The 20,000-nt window shown below is 40.2% G+C and overlaps 1 protein-coding gene across 10 annotated transcripts in view; it reads right to left on the reverse strand.

The window, feature by feature from the left end:
- Window positions 1-20,000, reverse strand: part of TNIK (TRAF2 and NCK interacting kinase) — a 415,562-nt gene that overhangs the window by 198,541 nt on the left and 197,021 nt on the right. For all 10 annotated transcript variants that reach the window (XM_020980386.2, XM_020980405.2, XM_078147460.1 and 7 more), the window contains exon 3: window positions 2,173-2,229. In XM_020980386.2, coding sequence (XP_020836045.1) covers window positions 2,173-2,229 — 57 coding nt within the window. The remainder of the gene's footprint in view (window positions 1-2,172; window positions 2,230-20,000) is intronic.

The following is a 20,000-nucleotide window of genomic DNA, read 5'->3' on the forward strand; positions in this document are numbered from 1 at the left end:
CCAATTCAATAAGCATTTATTAAGTAGCCTCTAGGCACTCTTGGCTGGTAGGTGCTTAACAAGTGGCTCTCCGTTCCCCTCCAAACAAGCAAAACCTAACTGTACCCATAATACACTTCTAAGTTTAATCTGCAACATTATTAACATTTTCTCTATCACTTTCTTGAGTCTAGAAAATCCACAAAACAATCAAGCAAGCTATTATTTTTAGCATTTGCCAATTTCTGAGGCATAGATGCTCACCCTGAAGATTTAACAATCAGCTGGAGCTGTGTCCTGCACACGCCTGCCTCTTTATAGTAGTCACAAGCCTGGGAGCTGGGTTTCTTTGACAAATGATTTTTAAGGCCCCTCCCAGCTGTAAATCTATTATCCTATGAGAATAGATGCGCACATATCATTTAGTATTGAACTAGTGAGTCAGGAAGACCTGGGTTCAAATTCTGCCTCAGACACTTACTAGGTATATATGCGAATCATTTAATTTGTCTAGAGCTTAGTTTCTTCATCTATTAAATGGGGATGCTTATTAGCATATTACCTGACAGGTAGGTTGTTTTGAGGCTCAAGTAAGATAACGTATGTAAAGTGTTCTTCAGAACTTAAATGCTATCTACACATGAACTGCGATTATTATTTTCATACTAGAATTACACGGCTTTTCCGCCTACTAGAAAATGACCTTGGCCAACTCACTTCTCTTTTCTGGGCAACTATTTCTTCATCTCTCAAGTAATGAGGTTCTATTACATGACCTCTGAGATTTCTTCCAGCTCTGTAATTGTATGAATCTAAGGTAAATGGCTCCCAAGGACTTCACCCTCAGCCTCATCTGAAGTTTTCATAGGGAACTGAGAAGAAAGAAAAGCGGATCAACATGGGGCACTGGAAGAAAGCAAAATGTAAGTATAGTGGGACGTATATGTCCAAATGAATGGGGGAGCAGGAATTAAGGGGAGGTCAGGGATGGCCCATAATGGACGCTATCTGGGCAGCTAGTTCCCAGTGTTTTCTACAAAACAGAAATTGGCAGCAGCTGGAAATCGGCTAGAGAGCCCAGTGGTCTGGTCTCTGTTTTCACACAGAATAATCCTTGATACCTTTATGGGAACCATTCAATGTCTATTTGTTTTGGATAATCTGCTTTGAGGCCCAGCTTAAATCTTTTCTCTTTTCACTTTCATCTGTTTATCTGGGTGTAGCTGAAAGATGTCTCTGAACAGTCCCCCAAGACAATACAAAACATATTAGCATGCCTTTGATGTCCACTGAGGTCTTCTAAGGAGTTCTTGGTACTCTTGGAAAAGGCATTAAAATACTTTAAATAAAGTCAACAAAAGGAATGGGAATAAGCATTGTAATTGCATTTATGACACAGAATGAACCCCATTCTTCAGCTCGCCTTTGTTCATCCAAGCAAGAGAGTATACAAAAGAGTGATGGACTTTAATTATTATAAATATTTGAGGTTAGTTGTCATATTGAAAAAACAAAAACTAAGACTTTCTCTTGCCAAGATCCTTATACAAGATAGCCACTGTGATCTGTTCTCAGACATTTTCCATTCTCATTTCACCTCTGTTCTAGGTGACCCCCCCCAACAGAGTGCATGTGTATGTATATACATGTATATGTGTATATGCATATATGTATATACACTCATACATATATACATACTTACCTACATATGTATGGGTGTATATATGTCAACGGGAGATACATGTACACACGCACACATACATATGTATACATATATGTGCATATATGTGTATACATGTCTATACATACCTATACACATACATATATGTATCTGTATAAATGTATCTTCTTTGATTTTAATATTAATATTTTAATACCTTGGAATTTCTAATTATTTCTTCATATTCAATTACTGATAACTATATTAAATGCAAATGACTTGTGAACATCATTCATGATAAACTCTTGTGGTACTTAATTGGCTCGAGGTATTTCTGGGTTAGATACTTAGGCTATATCTCCTACTGCAATCTGGGAATTATGTACATTAAATCCAAAGGATGGAACACCTCATGTAGGTAAGAAACGTAGTCTTCTATAACCAAAAACACTTGAAAGCCACTGAGTTCATCCATCATCCTCAAGTTCTGGGGAACTAGTGAATAGACTTTTGACAAGAGACAGATACGTTACCCCAGTGACATCCATGACTTTAATAGCAGCAAGCTGTCCAGTTTTAACATGACGACCCTGAAAAGAAAGAAATGGAGAGCATTAGTTTGGGAGGAAGTAAATTAGCTATCTGAAAATGCACTGACTTTGAATTCATATATATGAATCAATTATCAATTCCATGACCCACGCCCCAGAGCACAGGCCCACTGAGGGCACCAAGCTAAATCAGGAACATCCTGGTGCCTTCCTACAATTTGTTAACCTTCCTCTCTCTACAGCTAAGATAAGAACAGAAGATCAGAGCATAGTTTCCACTGCGTTCGACCCTCATAGGGAATCTGGGATGGTTCTGAAGCCACTTGCCTAAGGCTCTACATCTAGTGTCTAAGGCAAGAGTAGAACATAGATCTACTTGGCTCCAAGGACTGTGTCCTCTCCATTACACCATCACGTCTCCCCATCAAGTGGGCACATTGGTTCACAGCGATGGCCCGCCATGCCTGACACTACGTCTGGCACATAGTCTGTGCTTAATAATGGCCTGCCCACTAAATATTTAGAGACTAGAGGAAGACACAGATACTAGAAACGTAAACCACCACCAGAAAACGTTGGGAAGATCCAGAACCTGGACGCTCTTAGCTGCTCCTGCCTCTCTTTCTTCTGATCTGGTTCAAGAAGAAGTTTTTAAAAGTCCAACTTAGATGCCACCTCCCTTTCAATACCTTTCTTGAACGCTCCCTTCTGGCTCTTAGTCCTCTGTGTCATTCCTCTACTCACTAAACTGCACTGGCTCCCTATTACCTGCGGGATCAAACAAACTCTTCTGCTGGGCATTTAAGTTCTTCATGACCTGCCCCCTTTCTAAACAAGTTCACTTCTCTCTCTGTACACTAGGATCCTATAACCCTGACCCACCGGCTGTTCCTTGTACACAACACTCCATCTCTTCTCATTTCATTGCCTTTGGACCTGCTATTCCTGATAACTAGAACTCTCTAGCTCCCCCCCCCCGGTTCTTCTTTCCCTGGATTCCTTTAAGACTCAGACCAAGCAGCACCTTCTGTAAGAGGACCTTCATGGTCTCCCAAACCATCCTTCTCTCTCAGATAACCTAGATGTATTCTGAATATATCTTGTGCATACAGATCATACTAGTGAGGACATAAATGTATGTGACCTCATAGAGATAAAACTGTATGAAAGGAAACCTACAATTAGCAATTTCCCCTAGTCCTGAGCACCTTTCATCAAATGGAATGTCAGAAAATCATAGAAGTTGGAGCTGAAAGAGAGCAGAACCATCGTCTAAGGCAAATGAGGCTAGTGATGGGAAATAGCCCAATGTCTGCTTGGGAGCAAAGCACTTCTACTTCCCTTGTCCAAAGTTCGTTCTCTCTCTCTCTCTCTCTCTCTCTCTCTCTCTCTCTCTCTCTCTCTCTCTCTCTCTCTCTCTGTGTGTGTGTGTGTCTGTCTCTGTCTCTCTCATCAATCTCTAATCAGGTTGCTTACCATATCAAGGAGGAGAAAGGGGAGGGAAGAAAGTGATAAAATTAGGAACTCAAAACTTAAACAGAAAACAATCTTACAAATTGTTTTTACGTGTAACTGGAGGAAAATAATATATTTTTTTTTAAAAAGAAAACAAATTGTCTACAGCTGTCAGACAGCAATATGGATAGAAATGGGAACTGAAGACAGAGGCAGATATCAGAGCTTGAAAAGTCCTTGTACAAATCCGTAATTTTACAAGTCAAGGAACACGAAGCCCAGAGAGGGGCAATGATCTCTCCCACAGCAAGACAGCTCAGCCAGAACACTAATGCTGGGCTTCGAGCCAGGGGCCATAGTGGATCTGGATCTCAAGGGGAACCATGTTTGGTTTTTAAATAAAAGCCACTATATTTAAAACTTTTAATTTAAAGGACACATAGTTTGACCTATAACTTGACCTAGATCTTAGTGCTGAATGGATTAAGCTTTATTCAATTCAATTCAAGCATTTATTAAGTCCCTACTCTTTACAAGGCTTTATGATAGACACTGAGGATATAAATAAAGACCACTCTCCCCCCCCCAATAAAACAACAACAACAATGTTCTCCTTAGGTGGGGAGAGGGAAAGAAAGAGGCTGCAAGATGTATATTGAGAAGTAAATAATGTGTGCTATGTTTTTGGTTTTGAACTCCTAATGCTAGTAGAAATAATACAGAAATAAAGGACATGAGGTCCCCAGGGATTTCAGATTTGTTCCTTTCAGTTTTCACTTCGTTTCCATACGCAGCCAAAGTTCACTTTAGGCCTGGACAAATGACTAAATTAGCTACCTTGGAATCTCTACTGGAGCCTCAATGAGCTCTTAGAAGTGGGACAATTAGCAGGTGGAGCTCAGTCCCTACGGAGGTGTCTCCAAACTCCCCACGGAAATCCAGCTGACCTGAGCCGAGCTGTCAGACTTTGATGCTGAGAAGGGAACAGGGAAGCCAGGCTGAGAGTGGGTTGTCTCCTACATTGAAGGGACATCATGCCATATTAGGATCGAGATTATTGGCAAACCCTTCAGGGGGAATGTCAAGGATTCATAGGATGCAGAGATGAATAAGAAACCATAGACAGGAGGACTGGTCAACTTAATGATTAAAGACACTACCTTCTTCCCATCACCCAGTTCCCATATAAAACCACTTAATTTCCTGTGTCATTGCTTTTGATGAGCAAAAATAAAGACGGTTTTCCAATAAAATTTCCTTCTCATATGTCACTCAACGAGACGAGTAAAACTGAACTGGTCAGTTGTGTTCCATGTTCTAAACTAAGCAACTTCATCTTTGTCCTAACATTTAAATGTTTAAATGAGAATTCAAAAATTATCCTGTATTTATATTTCAATCAAACAAACATTTCTGAAATATATGGAGCATGTTGGGCCCCATAGTAAACACTGGGGAAATAAACAAAGGTCAAAATGGAAAACAACCCAGACTCTCTAGGGGAATATAACACAAACACAGATAACTAAGCTTAAAGAACAGACATGTAAACTACATTTAGGTTTCAGGTATTATACTTGTTCAAGTGCATTTAAGGGAAGATTTGGGGTGTTCTGGAAAAACAGTGGACATGCCCAGTGACCACAATAATGCAAATGAAAACTAAGCTAAAACATCAGAATTCAGATGGAATGCAATGACTAATCTTGGTTTCAGAGGATACACCCGTCTTTCTTCTGGGGAGGAAAGTGGTGAACTGCAGTTAGGGATAACTGCGGACATTGTCAGATGCAATCACTTTCTTTGTCTTGCTTAACCGTTTTTTCTTTGTCCCATGGGAGAGATCTAGGGCCCAAGTGATGGTGGCAGGAGGTAAGGGAAATAAGCAAGCATTTATTACAAACCTACTACGTAGGCTAGCTCTATGGGCTAAAATAGCTTCCCACTGGCAACGCCACATGGTGGTGGGGATCTCGAGGGGGGCAAAAAATTGTTATCCGGCAGGACTCAAAAAAACCACTGACAACCCAAGTGTGTCAGAAGATAATGCCACTGGGTCCCAAAAACAAAATGGAAAGAAGCACACCCACCCCAGGGATTGGCAAAACAGAAATGGAAAGTTTTTGCTTACTCAGTGTGGTATGTCTTCTCTGTCACTAACCACCACTCCAAGAACTCCTATTTGGCCAGTCACGTACTTCCTGCCTCACAATGATGATGCTGTTTGTCAGCAACAAAAGAGGGGTGCTATTCTTCTCTAAAAAACCTCCTGCCAGACTGAAGCATACTTTTAAAACTTTCTTTATTTTTATTATTTTATTTTGTGTTTTCTTTTGCAACATGGCCAAAATGGAACTATGTTTTGTATGACATCATATGTAAAATCAAAATAAAGTTTCTTGCCTTCTCAAGGAGAGTGGAAGGAGAAGGGAGTGCAATAATTGCCATTCAAAATTTTTAAAAACAATTCTTAGCAATGTATATGTAATTAAAAAGTATCTAACAAAATACCCATATTAACTATAAAAGACATATGAAGAAAGCTAGTATCGGCATCCAGAGAAAGAACTAATAAATCGAAGAATGTATAGAATAATTATATATATATATATATATATATATATATATATATATATATGTATGTATGTATGTACGTAAAGTTGTGTTTAATGGTAGTCATGGTGGGGGAAGAAAAAAAAGAAAAGGAATTTACATGATATTTTGTTATATATTTGCAAGGAATAGCAAGTTGTGCATAATAGATTTACAATTTCATGTGTAATCATTTTGATTGTACTGTGTTATGGAAATGCATGTTTTATTCTATAAATTAAAAATAAAATTTAAAAACCTCTTTCTGTCAAAAGGGTATCAAGGGACATGAGTTGGCAGTTTATATTTTACTCCCTCCTCTTTCCCACCCGCAACTCATCCCCTTCTCTGGAGATGAAGGCAAAACAAAGAAAAATACCCCAGATGTTGTTTTTTTTGGGGGTGGGGTGGGGGTAGGGTAGGTGGGAGGGGAGAAGAAGCCATGTAGGCCTCATCTATTTATGAACTATATATCGCTTTCCTCCTCCTCCTCCCCAACCCCGCCTTAGAATTGTCAAGAGAGCTTTTCAGCAGATATCCCGAGGCATGAGTTTTGCTCTGGGGGCTTGTGACGGGATAAGGAATATGTTTATTTCTAGGTTACACATCTGAATCCCTCCCTGCTGCTCTATTCATCCTTTCATAATCAAACCGTGACCATATAAGGCAGAGAGACACATACATTTCAGGTCTGCCCTTCGTTTGCCAGGGTCTGATAAGCATGTAAGGAGCCTCGTCCTGGGGCCATCTGTGATAATACCAGTGCTCTCCATCACCCGAATGCATGTGTCTGAGGGGGACTTCTCTTCTAACTACCCCCATTCTCAGATGTTGCGACTAACCCTGAAGTGCCCGTGGAGATTGTCAATAGGAATTAAGATGATTTGACTTCAAAGGAGAAACAGCTGAAAAGCGAGGGAGCTGTTCAGTGCACAGGGCATTAGTGGATGGTATGGCCAGCTACTATGAACGTCTGCCTATTCATGCAATCACTCAATACACATTTATTAACTATGTGCTATGTGTGAGGCACTATACCAGCAGCCATGAGACATACCAGAACGGGGAGGCAGAAAAATTGGGGGGTGGGGTTGTCAGCAGAGGATTTGGGCTCAACCGCCATTACTGTTCGACCTCTGAGGGCCTCCATTTCCTTACTTATAAATAATGAGGTGGGACTAGGTGATCTCCAAGGTGCCTTCCTATGAATTTAGGGTGCCACAGTGCCTAGTACAGTGCCAGGCACTTGGTGGGTGTTTAATAAATGCTTACTGTTTGACTGATGATCCCATGGATAAATCCTGACCCTCAAAAAACTTAAAAGTTAATGATTAGTGATAAGAGAAATATCAGAAAAAGAAAAGCAGACTTCCATTGCATCCACTGAAGGTTACTTAGGAAGGTCATGAAATCTCATCTGCGACTGTCCTTTCAGACTAATTTCCAAAAGCCTGGAGAATTGTAATGATATCATACGTGCCAGTGAAAACTGCCTGGAAGCAAGGATAAATAGAAGATTTACAGCACTGACAAGGGTGCACTGGTGGTAAATGTTTAACCACCAACTCTCTGAAAAAAAAGGGTGAGCGCGTGACAAAATGTTAAGTTTAACTGACACCATTAATATTTTCTTAAGTCTAGACAGTAAAAAAATCAAGGCCTGATTTATAGCACTTGCTGATTTTCAAGGGGGTGAATGCTTACATTGGGAGCTGAACAATTAACTCTTGCAAGAGCACACCTTGGAGTTGGGAGGAACCTTAAAGGCCCTCTTCTCTTAGGCATTCATTTCACAGATAAGGAACAGAGGTCATGAGTCCATCCCTGGACAAGAATACCCGCTACAACCCATCCAAGAAGTGGTCATCCAGACTTAGAGACTGCTGTTGAGCGTGAGCTCAGTACCTCTTGGGATGGCGCAGTCCGCTTTTGGAGAGCTCCAAGTGTTAGGAAGATTTTCCTTCCATTGAGCTGAAATCTGCCTTCCATCTTTAAATTCCACTTACAATGGCTAGTTCTGCCTTTTGGGGGCCAAGCAGCAGAAGTCCAATTTTTCTTACAAAGGATGGCCATTCAAATGTGAAAGGTGGTTATTATAGATAAAAATAGCAAGTATACCAGGCACTGCGTAAAGTGCTGAGAATCCACATACCGAGAGCAGCAGAGCCCCTACCCTCCAGGGGCCCAGACTGGCAAGGCATAAAGATTGCCCATTGCTGTACTCTGGGGTCTGAGTCTGGAGAGATATAGAAACCGCTCACCAGATAGAACCGCTGCTTCTACCAGACACCCTAACTCCAGTCTTCTTTATTCTAGGCAAACATCCCCTTTTCTTCTGATGGACCCTCATGTGGCACAAACTCTAGGGTCTTCTCCATCTTGATTACTGTCTTCTAGATGCCTTCTAGATTGCTTTCCAATATATAAGGCTATTGGGATCCAGAATGGGAAAACACATGGTTTTCAGGTCTGTTAACATTTCTACCTGACTCCTTTTCCATTCCACTATGAAATGAAATCATTTTCACAGAGGTTGGTCAAATGAGACTAGAGATCTTTAAGCATGGGTGGGATGACCATTTGTAGGTTTTGTTATGGGGTAAGGGTTGGATAGGGCAGTGGGGCGCTGGGCCTGGAGGCAGGAAGACTCCTCTTCCTGAGTTCCAATCTGGCCTCAGACACTTAATAACTGTGTGACCCTGGGCAAGTCACTTAACTCTGTTGGCATCATTTTTTTCTTCTGTAAAGTAAGCTGGAAAAGGAAATGGCAAACCGTTCTAGTATCTTTGTCAAGAAAACCCCAAATGGGGTCGCAGAGAGTCAGGCATGACTGAAAACTACCAAACAACAATAAAGTGTTGGACAAAATGATGATCTAAGTCCCTTCCAACTCAGAAATTCTGTGGGGTGACAGTTCGGCAGACTCCCTTCTGATATGCTTTTTATTGCAGAAGATAAGATCCATTCTCTAATGACTCAATAAGCCAGGTTATTTGGACTCACTCACTTTATTTCAACTGGAAAAAAATGGAAATGAAATCCGCATGGCCATATGGAAGTAGTAACACTCCTTGCTCCCCAAACAGCTTTTACAAGTGATAGAAACCAAACTCGGTCACTGGAGCAACGTGTCTGGCCCCGAGGGGAGAAAAGAGCAAACCAGGGGCACTTGGATTCTGCATTTCCTATGTAGCTGCTGTCTGCTAACCTGGGCAAGCAGAGGGAAAACAGAATTACTGGAGTGAAAAGGATGGTTCAACCGTGCCCTGCTAAATGAAAGCCTCTCCATCTCTGTCTCCTCTTTTCCTGATGGAATACTAACCACGAGCTGGCTGCGCTCAGAAGAGGCAGGAGACAAGCATTCATTTTTTTAGATCTCAAATCGATAATTCTTTATCATCATGGGGTGTTTTACACAGAAACTGTATCTTCCCTCTTGGGACCCTGGCCAACTATCTCCCACCTCCCAATAGCAGATTAAAGAGATATTCTATATCAGCCGCCCGCGCCCCACCCCCCCCAGCCCAGTGCAGGTGTGACTAATGTGACCAGACACTAAGCCAGACGCTGAGTTTTTGTTAGGGATTAAGCAGCACACGCTTTTGACAAGAAAGACAGCACGGCAACGGGGACAGAGAGAGTCAGCTCCTTCTGGAGCTAAAAAGACCTGGGTTTGAGTCTTCCCACACACACACTCACTGTGAAACCCTGGGGAAAATAATCATCTTGATCGTGAAAATTACAATAGTTAACATTGATATGTTATAGAGCACCTGCTCTGTGCCAAGCGATATGGGGCTGCTAGGTGGCACAGTAGATAAAGTGCCAGGCCTGGAGTCAAGAACACTCATCTCCCTGAATTCAAATCTGACTTCAGGTATTTACTAGCTGTATGACCCTGGGCAAGTCACTTTAACCCTGTCTGCCTCAGTTTCCTCATCTGTAAAATGAGCTGGAGAAAGAAATGGCCAACCGCTCCAGTATCTCTGCCAAGAAAACCTTCAATGGGGTCACAGAGCTGGACAGGCCCGAAAGGACTGAACAACAAACGTGCCAAGCATCGTGCTGATTGCTTTGCAAATGCTGTCTCATTTGATCCCCATTTCAACCTTGGGAGGTAGGCTGTACCATGACGCCCATTTTACAGATGAGGAAATGGAGGCACACAGAGGTTGGGTCACACAGCTAGTAAGTTTCTGGGTTTGGATTTGAACTCAGGTCTTTAGCACGGCTCATGGCACATGATAGATACTTAAGAAAACACTGTGAATCAGATTACTTAATGAGAAATGACACTCCCCTAAGAGATGGTGGTACTGTTCATTCCAGCAAATTTCTTATTTCAATAGGAAGATAATCTAGCCACTGGACTTTTTCACCCAACAAAGCACTTGGCAAATAGTAAGAGTTTAATAAAAGAACATTAAAGAACTGATTGAGTGTTTTATTTAAAAAAAAAAACACTCATATGATAGTTTAAGAGGACATTCTCTAGGTTGGAGATGCTCTGTAGGAAAATAAAGTATTTCCAATGGAAAGAAACACGCCTACCAGCACCACCACTAATAACAACAACAACAAAGTCAGGAGACCTGACATGGGTTGGGATATCAATCTTGGGACAGTGGGAGCACCATGAGATCAGCTGAATTCTTTGTTAAGACTAGCTCTCAGAAACACCACCCATCACATACGGCTTTGAGCATCCAGACAGTGGAGAAACCTCTGAGGCCCTCGATTCTCCCTCTTCTACAATGTCTTTCAACCTCCTGAAGATCTAATTAGAACCAAAAAAAATATCAGCAGAGAAGAAACTAGAGTATAATTAAGCCCTACCAAATCTTAAGTAATGCGGGCTGAAAAGTCAGGCAAAGAAAGGAAAACCTGTTGATCCAGTGAGATCCATTAGTGTAGTCTTAGCTGGGCAAGAAGAAAAGAGAATGATGGGGTTTGGGGGTGATTCACAGGCATCGCAGTAGTTCTTACGAGACCAGATGATAAAGAGAACTTCCAACCAGAAAGCTGGGGAGGTGAGAGGAGAGGGGAAAAGGGAAAGGAAAGGATATGCATATGTGTCTCTTTGTATACCTGGACTTTCTCCCTAAGAAGGCCTAAAACTTCACTTCAGCGCTATTCCCTGGGAGTGCCTGAGTCCTACCACTTAGCAGAATAGCACTCCTGCATTTCACTGCTAATGGAATTTGAAATTACATTTTTTTTGACGAGGGACATATTTCTGAAGCCCTGAGCACCAGTGGTCATTTGTCACACTAGCAAGACTGATGCCCACTAGACCAGAAAGCCTCTTTCCATCTGGCAGGTTTTCCAAGAGGCCACATCCCCACTCTTTCCTTTTAATAATAAGAAGTTTTCCTTTTAATTAAAAAAATCACTAAGCCAGTAGTGTGGCTAAGAAGAAGTTTGGTTAGGATTCCTGGACTGTTCTAACCAACGACCCTAATTTAGAAGAGAGAGAGCCCGTAGTCCATTTTGGAGGAATATTTTTAGCCCTTCCAGACATTTCTAATTGCATTTCAGGGTTCTGTTTTGTTAGTTGTTTCTCTCTCTAAAATGCAATCTAGTTACAACCTTTAGCTCAGGAAATGGTCATATTGCTCGTCTAAAATATAAAATCACAATGAGCATTAGGCCATTAGTCCTGAGCTAGACTTTAAAAAGATGATACTTGTATTTTCCTAATGTTATGATGCAAAATCCAGCAACAGAGAGATGGCATGAGCAGAGCCTCTTAATTTGAGGTCTGTGAACTTGGTTTTTAAAAATACTGTGCAGCTGTTATTAAATTGGACAAGAACCCTGTAACTCAGGAATTATTATTATTATTCCCACTTTATAGATGGGGAAATTGAGGTCTAGAAGGGTTGAGTGATATAGTTACTAAGCATCTGAGATAGGATTTTAACTCAAGTCTACCTGACTCCAATTCCAACACTCTTACCTAATACACCCCCTAGCTACTTCTCCAACGTTCCAACAAGGAGTCATGTAGTCTTTCCTGAAGACATCACCCTCATGATGTCACGGGTCCTCTTTCAGAATAAAGAACAAATAATAGCAAGTCCTTTACTGAAGGGGGGAACCCACCACCTCCCATAGTAGCCCATTCCACTTTCAGAGAGATCCAACTATCGGACAGGTATTCCTTACGTTAAGCTGAAATTTCCTTGTGAAAAATGAATTCTACCCATTGTCCCTAGTTCTTATATCTGGGGCCAAGCTGAATAAGTCTAATCATTCCAACAGAATCAAAAGAGCTAGAGCTGAAAGGGACATCAGAGGACATCTGGTCCACTTCCCTCATTTTACTCATCCCTTTACCATAAGCTAATGATCATGACTCCCTAAGTCTTCTCTTCTCCATTCTAATTATCCCCAATTCCTTCAGCTGATGTCCACATGTCAGACATCTTTAGGACTAGACTCAATGCTCTTCTGTTCCTGAAATTACTTTATATGTATTTTTGATTTGACTTGTCAGGATATGGTCTATGCTCCAGGAGAATGTAAGCTTGTCGAGCCTGGGTACTCTTTCTTTTTTTTCTTTATACATCCTCATCACCCATCAGCTAGCACATACTAGGAACTGTTAGAAAGCTTTCCAGATTTGAGTATGAGAGGGAGAGCAAGCTCTCTCCTTTTTTGCAATTATAATAATGATGATGACTGATGATGACAGTTTTATTGACTGCTTTCAGGTCATGGAAATGAACAGTCAGAGAGTTTAAAAGATCATTGACACATGGAGGGAGTTGGGGGCGGGGAAGGGGGGAATTAGAAAAGGCGGTATGTAGAAGGTGGCACCTGAACTCTGCTTTGAAGGAAGCTCAGAATTCTGTGAGATTGAGGTGAGAAATGGGTACATTTTAGGATTCAGGGGGAAGGAATGGGGATGCCTGTGTAAAAGCCTAAAGGCAGGAGATAGAACAATCTCTATATGCTACAGTTAGAAGGCCAATTTGACTGGAACAAAGAGTGCATGAAGAGAAGAGACACAGAATAAGAATAACTGCTGGAAGTAACATCAAAATGTGGCCTTGATAGAACGGACAAGAGAGCTTTCTGTGGCTTAGATATTCTTCCACCAGCAATCAAAGCAAGCCCCAATAGCTAGGAAAGGCTGGAAATATCAACAACAAATTTTGCCTGCCTTCAGAAGACTAGGCTCGCTAAGAGCAAAAAGTTTAACATCAGTAGACTGGCCAACAGGTAGAGGCTTCTACGGCCATGAAACAACAAATACAAAATGGGTCGAGGTCCTAGGTGTCCTCTCTCCCATTCCCGAAGTGAGTGATGGCAAACAAATGGAGCTGTAGGTGCTGAGAATCACAGTTTTGAGATGATCTATAAACATTAACTCACTGTTAAACTGGTTTCACGCAAAATTCCAGATCCTTGTCCAAAGACCAGTGAGTTGACAAACAACTGGAAGAACTCTATCATATCAATGTTGACACTCTTTGTATAAATAAATTCAGAAGACATAAAGATGAAGCAGCCAAAGGGAAGGATGACTCACTTGGCCTCTCCTTGGGGAGGCATAAAAAGGAATCAGTAGAGTTCGTTTAATGGTATGTCCAAAGGAAACAAGAAACATTTCATAGGAGCCTTGGTCACCTCACATTTTAGTACTGGAGGCAAGCAGAAGCCTGAAAAAAGGGAGGAAATGAGAGATTATGGGCCATATGCTGAAAAGAATGGGAAAGGAGAGAAATTCCACTCAGTAAGACCCTCCAAATGAGATCTACCTAGATTTGATACTTGGTGACTTCAATGGAAAGGTAGGATGTCAAAAAATATGATGGAAAATATGATTCCAACAAAATAGTCCAAAACCTTATAGATTACACTTACACTGAAGTCTCACACCTATATATTTTCTTCAGGAAGAGATTCAAGAAGCTTTGGATATGGTCCAAATAATATCACCAAAAATTAAAACTGATTCTAATTAAACAGATAGGAATGATTTTCTAATCATCTATCTGTGTGCAGTCAGGCTGTCGACAGTTGCTTATTAGAGGTAAGATCAGAATCAAAGTTGAAGAATAAACACGGGTAAATATAGCATGTAATCAAAATAGCTAAAATCTGACATATTAAAATAAGCTATTTGGGCCAAAAATAGGAAATGGATACAGGAACAAACTCTTTAATAGACTATGATCATTTCCTACAATAGTTTAACTGAGGCTAAGCACTCACCAAAATGAAGAAGGGAAGAAATCCTAAAAAAAACTACCTCAGCTAACAAAATTTGCCATCACTGCCAAGGAGAGATTTATAGTAGACATGGGGAACCCTGTGGTATAATATATGAATGTAAAATCTTACAGAATAAGACAAGAGAAAATGATGAAGAATATTGCCTTATTAAATATGAGAAGTGATACAGGAAAATAGGAAAATTATTTATTTGAACAAGAAGTAATAAAATAATCACTTTGCTTCTTCGTCAAACACAGTGAATCCTGAATAAAAGCATAAAGTGATGCTTACTTAAAATGATGAAGCATACCTGCTTCCTCTTAGCAGAAAGGTGGGAGAATCCTAGGACAGAAGGTTCCATATAGTGTCAGGCTTGGTCACTGCTTTTCTTTGTTACAAGGTTTCCTATAATGTTTAAAGGTGGGACACCCTTGTTGAAAGTACAACAACAATAAGATGGAATTTTTTTGGTAAATGGCATTCTGGTGTTCCAGAAAAAAAAAATCAACTAAAATTTTTTTTTAAATAAAAGTGTGAAACTGACATTTTTATTTTCAGAGTTTTTATTGCCTAAAATAATGATGTTTTGTTTAAAATATTGTATATCTGATGTCTCTACTATTGTTTTGGGGTTATAGCATAAAATCAGACAAAATAAGTAGGTAACAGTGAAAATCAAACTAACCCAAAATTTTAAAACACTAATGGTAACTTGTCATGGCAGACCTATTATTATTATTTAAACAATCACTATTAGCTATCAATTGCCATATTGTATTTAGAAACCTACAACTACATCGAGTAAAAATAATGTCTTCCATCAATGTGCATTTAGGCATAAACCCCAACATGACTTTCTAGTTCATTCAATTGTGAATAAATTCATCATCATTTTCTTTAATTAAGCATGAACATGTGACCTTAATTACAATTAAAGTCCTCCAGCTGCCATTAAATTAAGAAAGGTATGGCAATATCCACGAAAACGTCCAATCTATGCAAATGTGAAGAGTTATTATTTTTTTTCAGTAAACAGGCCGATGAAAACATTCTATGAAATCAGGTCCTATGGGAGGGAAATGAACCAATGGTGGCCCAAAGAAACAGAAGGAAATCTTCACCATTTCCAAACCTCTTTATAGCAGAGAGCACTGTATAACATATTTACCAGGTACAAACATCTGCTCTGTTAGGCACCACTGAGCAAGCTCAGTTAGTAAGTAATTGTAGTCATGCTCAAGGAAACCCAGCAGATCGTGGGGACATCTCATGAACATTCCCAATCTGTCAACACGTCAAGCACTTGTGATTTGTGCTTCACCAGCTCACAGTTCATACTCTCTCTAGGACTTACTAGAAAAATCCTGAAAAGCCTGATGTTAGAATATGTGAAAGTATTTATTAAGCACCTATTGTGTGTCAGGCACTCTAGAAGGCCCTGGAAATGCAAAGAAAAGAATAAGACAATCTCTGCTTTCAAGAAGCTTATGTTTTACAGGGGCTGAGTGGGGTTGGCACAGCTACGTACAGATTATGTACAAAATTATAGTGACGGGTAAGAGTGGCACTAAAAACTTGGGGAAAGGTCTTTTGACGGAAGTGGTGCTCAAGTTGAGCCATGAACGGAGACAGAGATGAGGAAGGAGAGTATTCCAGCTACAGGAAACAGCCTTGAGCTTGGAGAATGAATATTGTGGAGAAGGAACAGGATTAGCAAGTAAGCCCCTTTGACCAGAACAGAGTGTGAGACCATGCTAGGATTGGGAGGAGCCCCACCATGAATGATTCTAAATGGCCAACACAGGGGTTTGTATTTTTGTCGTTTTGGGAACCATTGTGACTTCTTGACCAGGGAAATTATATTGACCACATTTCTACAGCTCAAATGCGCAAACAGATCTGTGCTCTCTCATTGATTAAGGAATTCCCTTCAATAACAAAAAACAAAACCCATCTATGACAACTCATCCTATGGGACTCTTCTTGAGAACTTTTTTTCCCAAAAGCCAACATGCTAGAGGTCTTCTTTGTCATCCCAACATCACTCTGGCTATTCATCTGTCACCTCTCATTCTTGCTATGAACAGGAGAGAGTTTGGGAGACAGATGTTGGACTTAGGACCTGTTGAGTCTAAGATGGCTACAGGATATCCAGTTCAAGATGTTCTTTGGAGTACCCCATTGACAACATGTGGCAGCCAGCTCACCCCTGTCATGAACCCCTCTACTGACCTCTGTGAGATGCTCACCTTGAGTTCTGCGGAGGTGCTGGGGCTCCCTATCTTGCTGTCATATAACAACACCAGGTTTTATAGAGTAGAAGCAGACAGGGATCTTGTCTCTAATCTATCCCCCTCATTTTATAGATGAGGAAACTGAGCTCTATATAAGTTAAGGGACTTGTCCAAGATCACACAGGCAGCAAAAGTCAGAGCCAGGCCTAGAACCAAGGTCTTCTGATTGCATATCCAAAACACTTTCCACTGGACCACACTGTCTCATATTTTATCCTTTTCTATCATCTCTGTTCTCTGTCATCGCTTCTGTTGTCATTATTTGATCATTTTTCAGTCATGTCCAATTCTTCGTGACCCCATTTAGGGATTTCTTGGCAAAGATACTGGAGTGGTTTGCAATTTCTTTCCCCAGCTCATTTTACAGATAAGAAAACTGAGGCAAAGAGGCTTAAGTGACTGGCCTAGGTCACATAGCTAGTAAGTGTCTGAGGCCAGATTTGAACTCAGGTCTTCCTATCTCTAGGCCTGGGGCTCTATCCACTGTGCTACCCAGCTGTACTTATTGTCAAACTAAGAATGTAATCATAGGCTGCACCTAGGTTTTGTATGATCAAAATATGGGGGAAATCCTATGGTCTATTTCGCACCAATATGGTACCAATGCTCCCAATTCACATATGAGTATTTCTCTCTCTCTCTCTCTCTCTCTCTCTCTCTCTCTCTCTCTCTCTCTCTCTCTCTGTCTCTCTCTCTCTCTCTCTAATTAGGCAATTGGGGTTAAGTGACTTGCCCAGGGTCACACAGCTAGTAAGTGTCAAGTGTTTGGTCTTAGACCGGATTGGAACTCAGGTCCTCCTGACTTCAGGGCCAGTGCTCTATCTACTGCGCCACCTGGCTGCCCCTGAGTATTTCTCTAAAAGCATTATTTCAAAAGTGCTAGTCAAAGATTAGTGATTTGACTTCCTGTAGGACTTAGGACTGGTGTAATAGGAAGAATCATATACTTGGAGTCTGAAAGAGCTGGTTTCAAGGTCCACCTGACCATCACGGAACCTCTCTGTGCCTCAAGTCTTTTTACCAATTATAAAATGAGGATTAAAACACTTTTTTTTAATTGACCTCACCGGTTTGTTGTAAGGTTCAAATGCAACAATTAATTGAAAGTGCTTTGTAAATGTTAAATATAAATTATTCTCATTAATGCCTTAGAAAAATAATTTGTTGACTGTTAATCTAGACCTTACATCCCAGCCTGCTACAAGATAAAGACTAAATGGATTTAGGTGACTGGCGTAGAACTAATCCATTTGTTTCATAGACATGTGGTCATTAAAAAAAGAAAGGGATTTTAAAGGAAGCTACTGAAAAAGTAGACATTTTGTGCAGGAAACTACCATAAATTAGGATTTTATCACCTTATTAAACTATCTTCTGAAAATCCGGTTAAGTCCCATTGCCATAAAAATCTAATTGTGCTGACAAACATGGGACAGAGCTGCACAGTAGGGCTATAAAACATAGCAGCCCACATATGAACTGTCAAAAGAAATTCAGTGAGAACCATTTTTTTGTATCATTGAATAGAATCTGCTTTCAGACTTTTACAATGCAGTTCTGAGTCGTAGTTTAAGCCTCATTTTTAATAGGGCATACCTAGAAAAATCTTGATTTTTTTTTAAAGAAAAAGTACTCCAAGTCACCTTGAAATGGTCCAATTGCTTAAGAACATAGAAACATACGAGAATTTTGTCCCTCAAAGGGTATAAACATGGGAGATTTTGTAAACAAGATGCTTTGGATTACTGAGGATGCAAAGCAGCCTACATCTGTGATACCGGAGTCTTATAATTTGAATTCTAGAGGGTCTCTTATATTAGAGTGAGGGTGGCTGGGAGGGAAGATGCGTTACTGCTACCTTGATTTTAAGAGATGTCTGTTTATTGAGGGGATATAAAAAAGATTTCTCTTTCTTCCTCAGTAATAGGTAAGAGGGTTGGACATTGGATCTCCCTAACTTTACTTGGATATTGGATAATCCATACTTGATATGACAGTTGGACTTAAAACTAGGAAAGCCTAGGTTCTAACCCTAGCTATGTGGCAATAAGTGAAAATCTTTCTGAGCCTCTGTAAAAAAAAAAAAAGATAATGATAAAGATAGCACCCATTCATAGAAGTGCTTTTTGTGATAGGTAAGAGTTGGAAACAAAGTAGATGACCATTAATTGAGGAAAGGCTAAAACAATTGTGGCACATGAATATAATGGAATATTACTGTGCTGTAAGAAATGACATGTGTCATGAATATAAAGAAACATCGAAAGATTTATATGAACTGATACAACGTAAACAGAACTAAGGACATAATATACACCGTAGCTGCAACATTATAAATGGAAAGAACGGCTATACAGCAAAAACTTCAAAGTAAATGTAACAAAAGTATAAAGATTAAACAAAATTTGAATGGAGATGAGAAGACATCCCAGACATCCCTTGGTGGAGATGGGAGGTCCACAAGTGTTAGTTCAACGTATCCATCAGTTGTTCTGACTTTTTTTGCCCTCTCTAAAAAAGTACTATTTGTCATAAGAGATGGCTCTCTCTGAGGAGGAGGGGGACCGAATTGGGATAATTATGGTGATGTAAGAAACAGAAAATATAAAAAAAAGTTAAGTAGCACACATCTCAAAAGGGCAGTTGTGAGGTTCAAATGAAATAATTATGTAACATGATATATAAATATATTATTGCTCTGACCCATTGACCAGGGTTCATTTCTAAAGTGCTTAGGGCATGAAAAGGAAGGTGAAATCATTTAATATCAGTTCTAACCCTTAATGGTAAGACACATAATTTCACTACTATAATTCCAAATGAAGGGACATCTGATCTTTCCAAAGATCAAGATTAGAACTTGTGATTCTTACTCCTGTGGTCCCTCTTCCACATAGTTTTAAAAATCAATTACCCCATTTCTGCAAAAGGTCACCAAAAGCCTCTGAAGCCACAATGAATCACTCAAAAAGACAAACTTCTGTGGGGTCTGTTCTTGTGATTGTATTGGGTGATTTCCTTGATATTAACTGAATAGATTTTCTCAGTACCATCAGAAGTGGCAGGCATTTCAATATTCTAAGAGCTGGAAAGGCAGCATGGCATAGTAGATAGGGTGCTGGTCCTGGAGTCAGAAAGATCCAAATTCAAATCTTACTTTGGGATTTGACACTTACTAACTGTGTAACAATGGGCAAGTCAGCCTTAGTTTCCTCATCTGTAATTTTTTTAAAAGGAGAGGGG

Source organism: Phascolarctos cinereus, unplaced genomic scaffold (genome assembly GCF_003287225.1).
Source record: "Phascolarctos cinereus isolate Bilbo 61053 unplaced genomic scaffold, phaCin_HiC Scaffold_7;HRSCAF=346, whole genome shotgun sequence".
NCBI lineage: Eukaryota > Metazoa > Chordata > Mammalia > Diprotodontia > Phascolarctidae > Phascolarctos > Phascolarctos cinereus.